The sequence below is a fragment of the Xiphophorus hellerii genome, chromosome 23 (genome assembly GCF_003331165.1).
Source record: "Xiphophorus hellerii strain 12219 chromosome 23, Xiphophorus_hellerii-4.1, whole genome shotgun sequence".
In the NCBI taxonomy this organism is placed as follows: Eukaryota; Metazoa; Chordata; class Actinopteri; order Cyprinodontiformes; family Poeciliidae; genus Xiphophorus; species Xiphophorus hellerii.
In genome coordinates, this window is record NC_045694.1 from 17,412,544 (window position 1) to 17,424,801 (window position 12,258).

Below are 12,258 nucleotides of genomic sequence, written 5' to 3' on the forward strand. Positions count from 1 at the left end.
GTTGATTTTTATTGTCATACCCACAATCTATTTATAGATTCTTATTTATTGAAATTCACTGATTTAGTAGAGTCTCAAACTGCACAGATTATGTTTAAAGTCAGAAATAAAATATTGCCAGAAAAGATTCAACAATTATTTTCCGATAGAGTGGGGGGATATGACTATAGAGAAAACCTTAACTTCAGAACCTTGAAGGCTCGTACAACAATGAAAACATTGTGCATTTCGGGGGTTGGTGTGAGGATCTGGAATAAACTCTCTAAAGAGCTGAAGCAAAGTCCAAGTATGAGACATTTTAAGAAAGGTCTCAAGGCAGGCAGCTATTATTCAAAGTTATAAGGAAGAACAAGGGGGATAACCCTGGTTGGGAACCAAAACTTTAGGTAGGATGTCATCAAGTAGGTGGCATGTCGGCGCAGGTGTGGGCAAATATATAAAGGTATGAAAATAACAGTGTATTTTGTCTATAAGCAGATGGGTGTGTATATGGGTGTATGTACGTATATATGTTTGTATATGTAAATATATATATATGCATGTGTACAGATGTGTATGTGTGTGTATGCACTATTTTCATCTAGCTGAGGAAATCTTATTATACTTATTATTTCCTTTGTCAGAAAGGATATCGGACATTGAAAATACTGTGATAAATTACAGCTGGAAAAGGGGTATGACCACATAAGTTATACTTCAGCATACTCCTTTTCAGACTCATAATCACCGATGTGATGTGTTTTTTTATTGTTTTTGTTGTTTTTTTTTTGTTTGTTTCTTTTTTAAAAGAAATATATTCTGTACTTTGTGTCGTTTACACTGTCGGTGAAAGGTTTGTCTGAAATAAACTAAACTAAACTAAACTAAACCAGTTTGATTCGTCTCCTTCCCCTTTTTCCTCCTTTTTCATGTTATGCTGTGCCGCTGCTCTACCCGCACAATTTGCCCCGATTGTGTCTTAAATTGCATGCCACATCAAATAAGGCTGCCTCATAAGGCTGGCAGTGTAAGGAGGGTGAATGTGTGAGTCTTCTGGTATTTTACCACCTTCTGAATCAAATTCGCATTAAATGGATCTTTGGGGGTAAGCTCGGTATTCAGAATGAGTAACACAGGCTTGTAATAGATCCGATGCATACCGTACTGAGCCATAATTACTAACCTTTCTTTCTTTTCTCTTTCCCTTCTATTCTATTCTGCCTTCTTCAATTATTTAAAGGAAGCAGAGGTGAGTATTGTCTTTGTTTGTTTAATTTAATGCTGTTTTTGTTTTACTTAGTAATTTGAGACATTGCAGGGTTTGTCTGACACTTGCATAAAGTCAAAGAGCTGGAGAAAAGTTAGTGATTAAAATACAAGACACAGTTGATATCTTGAAATCAAATTTAATGCCTGATATGAAGTAGCTTGGCACTGCTAAGCATATTAAACTCTTGCTTCACTGGTTTTATAGATTTAATTCTTTCTACATTTTAAAGTATTAGCAAACAGTTTCTCAACTCAACATTTTGTTTTGAGATTTAATGTGAAGAAGAGCAAAAAGTTACACAAAATGAAAAGAAAAGAGAAAGGTACTTTTTTTTTCTTCTTCTTTTTTTTTTTTTTTACAAATAAAAATCAGAAAATTTTATATGCATTTGCATTCAGACCCCCTAATGAAATCCAATCCAGCAGAATTGCCAGCAGAATATTAAGCTAAGCATTTAATTCCACCAACACACAGAGTTTTTAAATTGTAAGATGATAACATGTGACAAAGTTCAAAGCCTTGGAAAACGTTTACAAGGCTACTTCACCTACAGCTCACTGTAGGTGGTAAAGGGCAACTGAAGTTCAGCCAAACTGTTTAGACTGTTGGGAATTAGCTGAGGAGTTTAGCAAATTTGGCTAATCCTCTTAGCGTGCATGCCATAACTGACCCAGACTGTGTAGCCATAATATCCTAGGTGAACTCTTTCTTTTCGATGATTATGTAGAAGCAGTTTTCAGTGATGTTGGTTGCAATTAAAATATTTTGCATTAATAAATTGCATATAGAAGCATCTAAATATTCTCACTCGGATCTTGACTTGTTCTGCATACTTTTACAGCAAGAAATATTGGTTCAGACCCAGCTATGGATCTCATTGCATTTTAAATTTTCTGTCTGAAACCTTTTGTTGAGTGTTTAGAGTTGTCGTTTATAAAGTAAGCATTTGCTCTATTTCAGCTTTTATCAGGATTTATTATTTCAGTCTTTGGACTTTTGGATTCAGCCATCCATTTCATGCACACCAACCCCCTACTCACCCTCCACCGCCATCTCTCTTATTCAATAATGAAGGAGATAGAGATCCCACTTTGAGGCCCAGCAGGCTCCTCTGCCTCCATCACGTCGTGTCACTGACACTGGCTGACTTCCCGCTGATAAACATATGGTTCGCTCTGGGAAATACTTGAACTTCAGACACCACTTCAAGTCTAGGAGTGTGTCTGTGCACTCACCCTCCTTTTTTTAAAAAAAAAAAACACTTTGTGAACTTTTTTATTAGAAAGGTTGGCTTATTAACCTTAGGTCACTGGAGACCATAAAAAAGAGGCTTTTAAAGCCAAGTCTAAAAACTTTACACTTTAAAAGGGGTAACATGTCAAAGCTATTTAAAAAGCTTTGTAATCTTTTTAGACTGCAAGATGTTAAAGTATACACCTGTTTCACCAGCAGGTTGTCTTAAACTAATTCCTCAAACAGTATCACATATGACACTTAAAATCTGTTTTCACTTTCACTTAATTAAAAAAAGTTAGTTACCGATTCTTTTTCACTTAGTCGATTTTGATTTGTAGTCTTTATATGTGCACTAATGCAATGATACAAATGAAACTGAAGTTATCTCTGTTCTCAAAGAAAATCTAAATCACTTATGTTTTATGCTTGTTTCTATTGGGTTTTGTGCAGTAACATTCTTTATTCTTGAAGATATTTTTATAGCCTAGTTTCTTGTGTTTTCATTTAGGATGATTACTTTAAAAGCTGGGCTCCTGCCAAGTCTCTGGACCAAGGTAAGTTAATCTTTATGTGCAATTTACTCTGTCTGGTAAAAGTGTGTAACAAATAAAAACAAGAAATAGGTCAGACAATTAGAAAACTTAAAGTAATACAATAAATCAGAAAATGATACTACATTATCACTGTTCCCCCCAGTAAGAACATCTTGGGTTCCTGACCAGCCTGGGCTGGTCCAGACTAAACTGTCACTTGATCTAGCCTGTCACGCTGAGATGAAAGAACATTTGTTATATTAAGAAACACCTTTGCATCCACTGAGGCTCAAGTTTGCTTTAACTTTCCACAGTTTTAAAATGGGATGGACAATGAAGTTGGACAAGGAAAAAGTTAAAAAAAAAAAAAGGAAATAATTTTTTTTTGCAAAAAAAAGAAGCTAAAATGACAAAATTTGCATCTTTAGGCTTGACTGAAATTTGCAGATGTCCACATGAACAAGTCAAATATCAACTGGATATTACAGTCGGAACAAATATTGACCCATTCCTCCTCAGTGGCAAGAAGTATGTATGGAGGAGACCAAGTAAGGTTTTAAAACCTAAGAACACATTTTTAGTCATTCACTCATTTATTCACACATTCATATGCTGATGGTGGTAAGCTATTAGACAGTAGCTCAGCTGCCCTGGGGCAGTCTGACCGAAGCTCTGACCACCACCAACAGGCAAAGCGGGTGAAGTATCTTGCCCAAGGACACGACAACAGACTGGTGGAGCAGGGATCAAACCATCAATGGGGTGAACTCCTACCACCATCATAGTACAAATAATTAATTAAAAGCCCGGAATTAATGACATAAAGCTTCATGATGACTTCAAGTAAACAAATTTTAACAGTTTATAAATATTGGTTGACCATTGAGGATAAGCCGATTCTTGGTTTTGCAACCGTTGCATGATGGAAGCAAACTTTTTATCTGTGTTGTGCTTATCGTGTTGGAGTATAGCAGTGGCTCCCAAAGATTTTCTTCTGGACCCCCCCAGTGGTTCCCAAATATTTTTCTGGTCCCCCCTATGGGTTACAATAAAATTCCCCCCAAAAAAGAAAAGAAAAATCAACTGGGCACACACATCGTTGAACCAGACATAAACATATGAACATATTCTGTTTTCAAACTCCACTGAAGTTTATTTCACACTTCAGATTGCAACAAAACAGACTAGAAACCATCTTTACAGTGAAACACATTTGTGTAACTTTTTTTTTTTTTCATTCATCCATACTGCTTCCCGAGCCCCCTCTACAATGGCACTGCCCCCCCTGCCTCCCAGGGGGTGCGCCCCACACTTGGGGAACCACTGGAGTATAGAATAAATACCAAGCTCTCAAGTGTGTAATGTTCTTGGATCCACAGTAACTCTCAACTAAACTCAGTGATTACAAACATCAACTCCCTCACACCCAAACTCTCAATCTCATCTTCACACTCACAGTTTGGTGGTTTGTGGAGGCTTTAATTGAACTGCAGCTCTCTGAACAGCATTCCAGACTTTAAAACCTCCCACCACTGAGCTCGTTCTGTTCTTTGCTGGCTTGCTTTTGCATATCTAGCACACTAACTGCAACTCTTCAGGGAAAGACTTGCTGAGCAGGTTTATCTGGGCCAGCTCCTCACGGATACTGAGACTAATGAGAACAGCCTTGCCTCGGTGCGTCAAAATCCGACGTTGCTCTTAGAGATGACTGAAAGGAAAAGGTAACACGCACCCTCCTAACTGGGGTCTAAGCACACATGAGAAAAAGAATAAAGCCTTTGTGCCAAAGTCATTGAGGTGGGAAGTCAGATTTAGATGCTTAAAGATTTACTTATTCAGATATTTGTGACTGTGGAGGCAGTATTTTGCTTTTCATCAAGGCAAAGACAAAACACAGCCTGTTTTATTTAGGTTTTATCTGCAGAGACAGAAATCTGGCACAGGTATGACACTAAATTCACTATTTTTGTACTGACATCAGTCTGACAAAAGAATTGAACGACTTCCAATATGATCACTTTGATTAAAACAATGGTACATTTTCATTTAATTCAAACGCCAGTGCCAGAACTGTCCTATTTTTCATACTTGGAAAATGTACAACTTCAATCCAGATCAGTAACCACAAAGGTGAAAATGGGCAAAGTGTCATGGTTAAAATTTAGCGGCCCCTTGGTGATATCAAAATACTGCAAAAAAAAAAAGAAAACTAAAATGCAAAGCACATCAGGAGAGGGTTGATAGTAAATATGTGCAGGGAAATGTGAATAAAGTTTATTTAATAATGAAGAGAGCAGGTGGAAAATAAGACATATCAAATGATAACAAAAAGGAGAAATTCCCACAAGTTCTTAGCTAAGAAAAAAAGACATTTGGATAAAATGCCATCGAAAAACCAAATATAATTTCTTCATCTTTTTAAAGAAAAAGAAAAATTTGGAAATTGCTGATAGTTTTCCTGCCAACAGCGAGAGCAAATGTGACATTCACTGCTTTGGGTGAAACAAATGACATGAAATCATTTGGATGTGTCTTTAGTTTTGTGTATATTAGTTTTTTATATAGACTCTGTTACACTAATGAGGTCATATGCAGTTTTTTTTTATAGATATTCTATACATTAATATTGTATAGGCAATGTTGTAGATGTTTATTTAAATTTTTCCTACGTTTTCTTTAGGATACATTATTTGGCATAATTTATTTGTTTTTATTTATTGATTTATTAATGTATGAAACATTCAACTGCTATCTCTGTAAAGGGTTTGAGTAATTCACCTCTTCACGCCATTTTGTCGCATCACCTTTCTATGTTTTAGTCATAAACTAAATGATGCTTCAACTTAAACAGTTCCACATCATTTACTCTACTTATGTCAAATTTTAGTTAATAGTACTTATGGAAATAATCAGCCCAAATCTCCTTTTTTATTTAATTTAATTGTATTATTTTTAGAAATAAGATTTTTGCTTGTAACATTATTTATTGGAGGCACTGTAGGCACTTCTTCCTACAGTATTTATAAATAGAAAGTAGAAAATTACTTTGTTGAATTGTTGGTTGTCAAGGCTGGTACAAAATGTACCAGCTGATGTATGGTCGGTATGAAATGATGTGCAGAAGATGGCTTTGACAAAGCAGGGTGCAAAAAATGGGGAAAGGCTAAAGACAGCACCCATCCACCAGGCTGACAATAATTTAATTAAATTATGAGATGTGCTTTTACTACAAGCACTGTTTGAAATGTTTTCAAAAATGTCAAAATCCAATATAATAAACTGTTTTAAATATTATTTTAGTGCCAATAAAATAAAAGAACAAAGTCTCTCAGCTGCATAACTCCAAACCATTGAGAACCCATAGTGGTGACTATATTTGCTTTCCATCATGTCAGGATTCAAATTTGTTCAAGCAGCATTTTTCTTCTCTTGTCCAACTGAGCAAGCAGAAACTTCTAATAGATTTTAGTGCTTGTACTTTCTGCCCTGCTTCTTAACCTACTGAAGATTAAAAAAAATAATACTGCAGCACTCTGAGATCCTAATAATTATTTCAGATAATTCAGTCATATTATATCGGCCAGATCACAAGACAGTTTTGTTCAACAAAAACCCATGAGCAATAAACATTATTCTTCACTTAACAGTTGGGGGAGACTGTAAAGATTTACTTAGACAAATTTCTTTTTAGATAGTTTAATCTATCATTTTAAATGCTCTAAATATTTCCAGAGATTGTTTGAAATTATTTTTGAAAGTTCTGTAACAGACAACTTCTCAGCCCCTAAGCAGCCCAGCGCATAAAATACTTCACATGCACATGAGTAACTGTGACAATTTGTCAGGATGTAGTGAGATGAGACAGAGACATCTGTGCATCCATCTAATGAGTCTGTCCATGCATAACTCTGTGCCAATTATATAGATGATAACATAAGGCCTAAAATCATTTTATAAGTCCTGCATTTGCTGTGCTGTTTGTGCTGCACTGCTACGATGTGACTGCTGCAGAATTGAAACAAGTTGCTGCTTCCCACACAAATGGCACAGCTGGGAGTAATGGATGGCAAAACAATTAGACATTGAAAAAGTTACAGACATCAGTCAGACAATCCCTATGGGAGAATTTTCTGGTGTCCTGACATGCTTTTACAGTAGTTTCCATTATCAGTCAAGTGGTACTGTAGGCGTCACACTCCAGCTTTTTAAAACCTACTTGCATTTGGATTTTGGATGTAAAATGATTCGTGATGTAGATAATGTCAGAATACTTTTACCGAAATTGACCATCTTTTTTTTTTTCTCGTTTTTTTCTTTCTTTAAGCTCCAAATATCTTTTGGGCTATTTTAGTCAGGATACAACATTAAAAAGCAAGAGTTCAGCTTCCAGGAATGATGGTTCTCTTGCTTCACAACTGTTAAATTTTAAGGAGTTTTTTTCAACATAATGTACCATGTTATTCTGTACATTTCTTATAATTTGATGTGTTGAAACTGTATTGATAAGTGTGACAATAACATTTTGAGTTGAAGTCCGTTCCGGCCCACAGATGCAGACATTAATCAGCAGGCTGCTGATTTCAGTTCGATTAATGAATCCATGGTTGCCCTTGGAGACTAATCAGCAACTGCAGGAAAGTTGATGATGAAACTCCAGTCCACTGGATCAATCATTAAGCAATTCATTAGTTCTCCTTAGTTGCATAAACAGATTTGATGGCATCACAAACTTCCTGATACCTAGCAATCAATTCCTGCTCTGATAAATTAGTTTTTTTTCAGACAGTAATTGGAGTGACAGGTTCATTTGTAAGGCTGTAGTAAAATTAAAATGAACCCAACATAATGAAAAAACAAAATGAAACCTTGATTTCCTCTGCTAGTGTAAAAAGAAGAATCCGTTATCTGGGATCTAGCTGATGATTATGTTGGTGATTTTGTCAGCTACTCCTCTGATGCATCAACCTCAGCTCATTAACATCTTAAGAGGACTGAAACCATCTGTGAAATTGAGCCTTGCAGGCATTGTTTGCTCTTTTTACATAATAGTGCAATTTGCAATGTCCATCTTAACCAGTGACTATCCAGTGTTTATTTGAAATAATATTGTGAAAAAGTTATCAAGGTCAAGTTACTAACACCAGGCTTTATAAACTGCATAACTAAGTATGCATATTCTGCAATTTTGCATGTATGGGTAGATTTCTTAAAGTATCAAAGCAAGAATTGGCTTCTAGTTCTTACTGTGTTTGTGTTTGCCTCATTTTGAGTAATGCTGGATTGAGAATGAATTAAACATCAAAAGTAAACATTGAATAATAAACAAAAAGTAAATATTACTGTTTGTAAAGAGCCTTATTGCCCATTTAAAAAAAAATGTCGGAGTATTTTTTGTAATCTCTCTTTAGGAAGTCAAAGTTAGCATCAACAGAGATGCTAACAAAGTGTGGCTAACTGTTTGTATAGTTGAGATAGAAAAATGTAAAAAAAATATTTACTAACAAAGCTCAAACCAAATCTCTGTTGTTTTTTTTGTTTTGTTTTACAAAGTAATGCAAGTATCTACATGCTGCAGGACATTAGAAAGTAGTTCATAAAACTATTATAAATCATTACTTTAAAAGAATGGCAACAACTGCTAGGACTGTTAGTTCCTGGAGCAATCATGTTTGTCGGACGATCAACTCTGTGAATAGTCGAGCTAATAAGCTTTAATAGAGTATAAACTAATATATTCTTTCATAAAACAGGGGTGTCAAATTTGGCCAAAGCACCTTTGAAAAGATTGTCACTGAAAAACTGCAAAGAAAACAAAGGTCTGAAACCTCCACTCTTTTCAGCAGCAGCACTCAGAACAGGCACCCTAATATGGCTCTTGTACCAAGCTTACCCAGTAATGGTATTTATGCTCCATTTGTTGGCTTATTAGCTATCAAATTCTCTACATTCAGCTTTCTGCTCGCACAATCATCTAGGTCTATTCTCATTTGCGACAATGATATTCCCCTCAGCGAGACAAACTCATAAAGATAAGTTACTCAATAATACATTCTTAATTAACCTGGATAAAAGAGCGGATGTCTCTTAGGATGCCTGTCGCGAAGCATGTAACAGAATAGAAGAAAGTCCAGCGTTTCTGTATGAAATCTAAGAACATGAGAAAATAAATACTGCCCTGTTATAAGTGACTCAAAATAAATAAGACAGAAAAAATAATGAACAAACTGAGACCAATTTGACAAAATGAAATGGCCATAAAGTTCCAAAAGGAGGAAACTGCAATTGAAAATTAGCCATTGTCCTTGAGTAATTTAGTAAGAAATAAGAAATGAGCCCCGATCAGAAGACAACTATCATGAAGGATTAGCATAATTTATAGATAGCTGTGTGGTATACTTTAGTTAATTTAATATTGGCTCTTAACCATAAAATCAATCTATTTTTACCCATCAATTTTTAAAATAATAAATTACATATTCAATTGCATCTAATTTTCATTCAATGTAATTACTGGCTTGCGACCCATAGTTGTCACACATGCGGTTCAAAGCGTATATAAGCGTATGCAACGCGTTACTCTAATATATTTGTCTTCAGGGAAAAAGATGTTACTTTGTTCTCAGATCTGAGGTAGTGACGTTTTATGTGTAATACCACACAGTGACACAAGCTTAAACAATGCAGGACACGGAGAGATGAAGTACAGGCCCTAGTTTGAGTTCATGTCAGATAAAGATGACAATGTCAGTTTGTTGTACCCTCTGTTATGGCGATGAAGAGCTATTGTTACATTCTTGAAAACTGGGGAAACAGAATAGTGACAGCAATTTTTGTAGCCTATTTTTCTCATCCAGCAGTTGAAAGGCCTCGACAAATTCAGCCAAAGCCGAACAGTCAATGCACAGCAACATTGTTATGAACGGTTCGTATTTGCACACACCTTTCATACAACGGTGCAGACCACCTGGGGGACACCCGTCCCGCTTCAGTATACGTCACGCCCTACCCTCCCTTCATCCTCTTTTTGCTTTTACAGAACGGTCATGTAGCTAGCGCCACACATTTCTGTAGACTGCCTCCTCCATAAACAGCGACATTTCTATCCAGGAGTTAACCATTCACCAGTCTTATTTTTATCTGAGTTATTCAGAGAAGAATGGTACAGATGTCTATAATTCCTCATTGCTTCAGATAAATGCTCCTCCAAAAGTATCGATATCTCCTGCCGATACAAAAACCTGATATTGGAAGCGGAATAGTTGAAGAGAAATATCAACATCGCTGTCTGGGTGCATTTCCACAAAAAAGCACAGCCAACACTTGAAATAGTTCAATCTGGGCGAACAAAATGGTACAATTTTTGTCACACGTCTACATCAGTCAGAATCGATTTCATCAGTCAGAATCGAATTCAGCACTTCATGTCTATGCGTGTTTTTTTATAAGCATCCCCCAAGAGAGGCTTACATGAGGAAGTTTAGAAGATTTGCATAAATGTCTGTAATGGTCAATCATATTTTTCAGTACTGCATAGAACATATTGCCAGGATTTGACATTGGGTACTTTAGATGTATTTAAAAACAACTTTTCTTAATTTTTAATGAAAAAATTATCTCTGGTTATTATGCTACAGGCAATTCTTTGCAACACATAAACAATTTCCTCTTTTGTGGCTTCTGTTATTTACATTTCAACATCCATCAAGTTAAAACTAAAATCCCTTATGTCCTGCAGGTCAGCTTAGCCTTCTTCCAAAGTCAAACTTTTTATTCAGTACTTATAGTTTAGTTCTGCTCTCTCCTGTCAGTGATGCTTTGAGAGTAGTGCTGAGCAGGACCTTTGGGCGAGCAAGGCGGAGAGGGGGAAGCAGATAAAAGCTATGCCATCAGCGAGACCAATGACTAAAACTGTATTCAAGCTATTTGGGTCTGGCTTCTTGTAAATGGCCATGCCCTGCAGAATTGTGAGCTTGTGATTTCAATGCATTATCAAGAGAGGAAAGTCAAAGTGAGGATTACAAGGACCACATTATCACAGCCAGTCCAGAAGACACAGGAGAGTCTAACTGGCATCAAGAAACAGGCAGAGGGCACAACACCGATGGGCACAATACAGACGGAGACGGGGAGTAAACAAAAATTGAAAAGTCATGTTGACCCCTGTTTTGCCCCAGTGTTTGTCTTAACAGGTTACACAATGAATAAGTGGTTGGTATGGGAACCATTTTGGCAGCAGAAATCAAACTTGGTTGCAACTCGCTCTTGTTTGGCCACACCAGCAGCAAACAAAGCCTTGAAAATTTGTGGCTTCCAAATTGCCAATCAGCCTGATTAGAGTCGACATTGTGTTTTCCCAGCAGAGCGTTTGTCGTCGCTCTATGTATTTCGTCAGCTCTTTCTCCAGCTCACTAAGCCCTCCTCTCTCAGTAGATATGCCTTCTGTCTGCTCACATTTCTCATCGGTCCATCTTTAATCTTTCCCGACTTCGTCACCGCCTCCTTAATACGACCTCATAAAACTATGTTTGATCTCCCCCTTTAGAAGCTGGGAGAATTAGCAAGATAAGAAAAGAGACAGAGAGGACTCCAAAAAGGCGTTGAGCACCTCAGGTCTGCTTGAAATAGTGTGCAAATAAATATCTCATTTCGGAGTAATGTGATGAGGGTTCACAACTCTCTATCTCTCTCCAGGCGTTCTTTAAAACATTGTTTGCTGCTCTGATTTTAATGGCTCGTTGGCCGCATCATAAAGAGTGACTCGATATCTGTGACCCTTAGCTCAGCCTTATCTTGCTTTTTCAGAGTGGTGAGTACTTACAGTGTTGAGTCTGAGCACATAAACAAGATTATCTTCTGAAACCTACGCGTACTTGCTACAGTGATATCCGACATTCAAAAGTAAATTAACCACTCGAGCATGCACACCCTTGCAGAACAGGCTGTAAATAATACCTGGAGAGGAAAGAAAAAAATACTGCCCCATCAAAGATTTAGTTCATTTAATAAACTGATACAAGGTTATCAAGAAAGGCATTAAATATCCAGGCAGCAGTGATGGGGAAATAAGAGAATGCTTTCACTGAGGAATATCAGCTAAACAAAGGGACAGGAAAGGGTAACTGTTGGCTCCCAGGACCCCGGTGAGCACAGTGAATTGTTAGTGTCCTGCACCTTCAATTTACAAAGATGGGTCCGAAGCAAGTGCACGACAGAATAAACTGTCGAATCAATAAACTGCAG

General features: G+C 36.8%; 1 protein-coding gene across 1 annotated transcript in view; it reads left to right on the forward strand.

Moving 5' to 3' along the window:
• The window catches only part of spock1 (SPARC (osteonectin), cwcv and kazal like domains proteoglycan 1), a 193,269-nt gene that overhangs the window by 65,289 nt on the left and 115,722 nt on the right, over positions 1-12,258 (forward strand). The window contains 2 exon segments of the mRNA XM_032555366.1: positions 1,220-1,228; positions 2,994-3,039. Of these exon segments, the coding sequence (XP_032411257.1) occupies positions 1,220-1,228; positions 2,994-3,039 (55 nt within the window).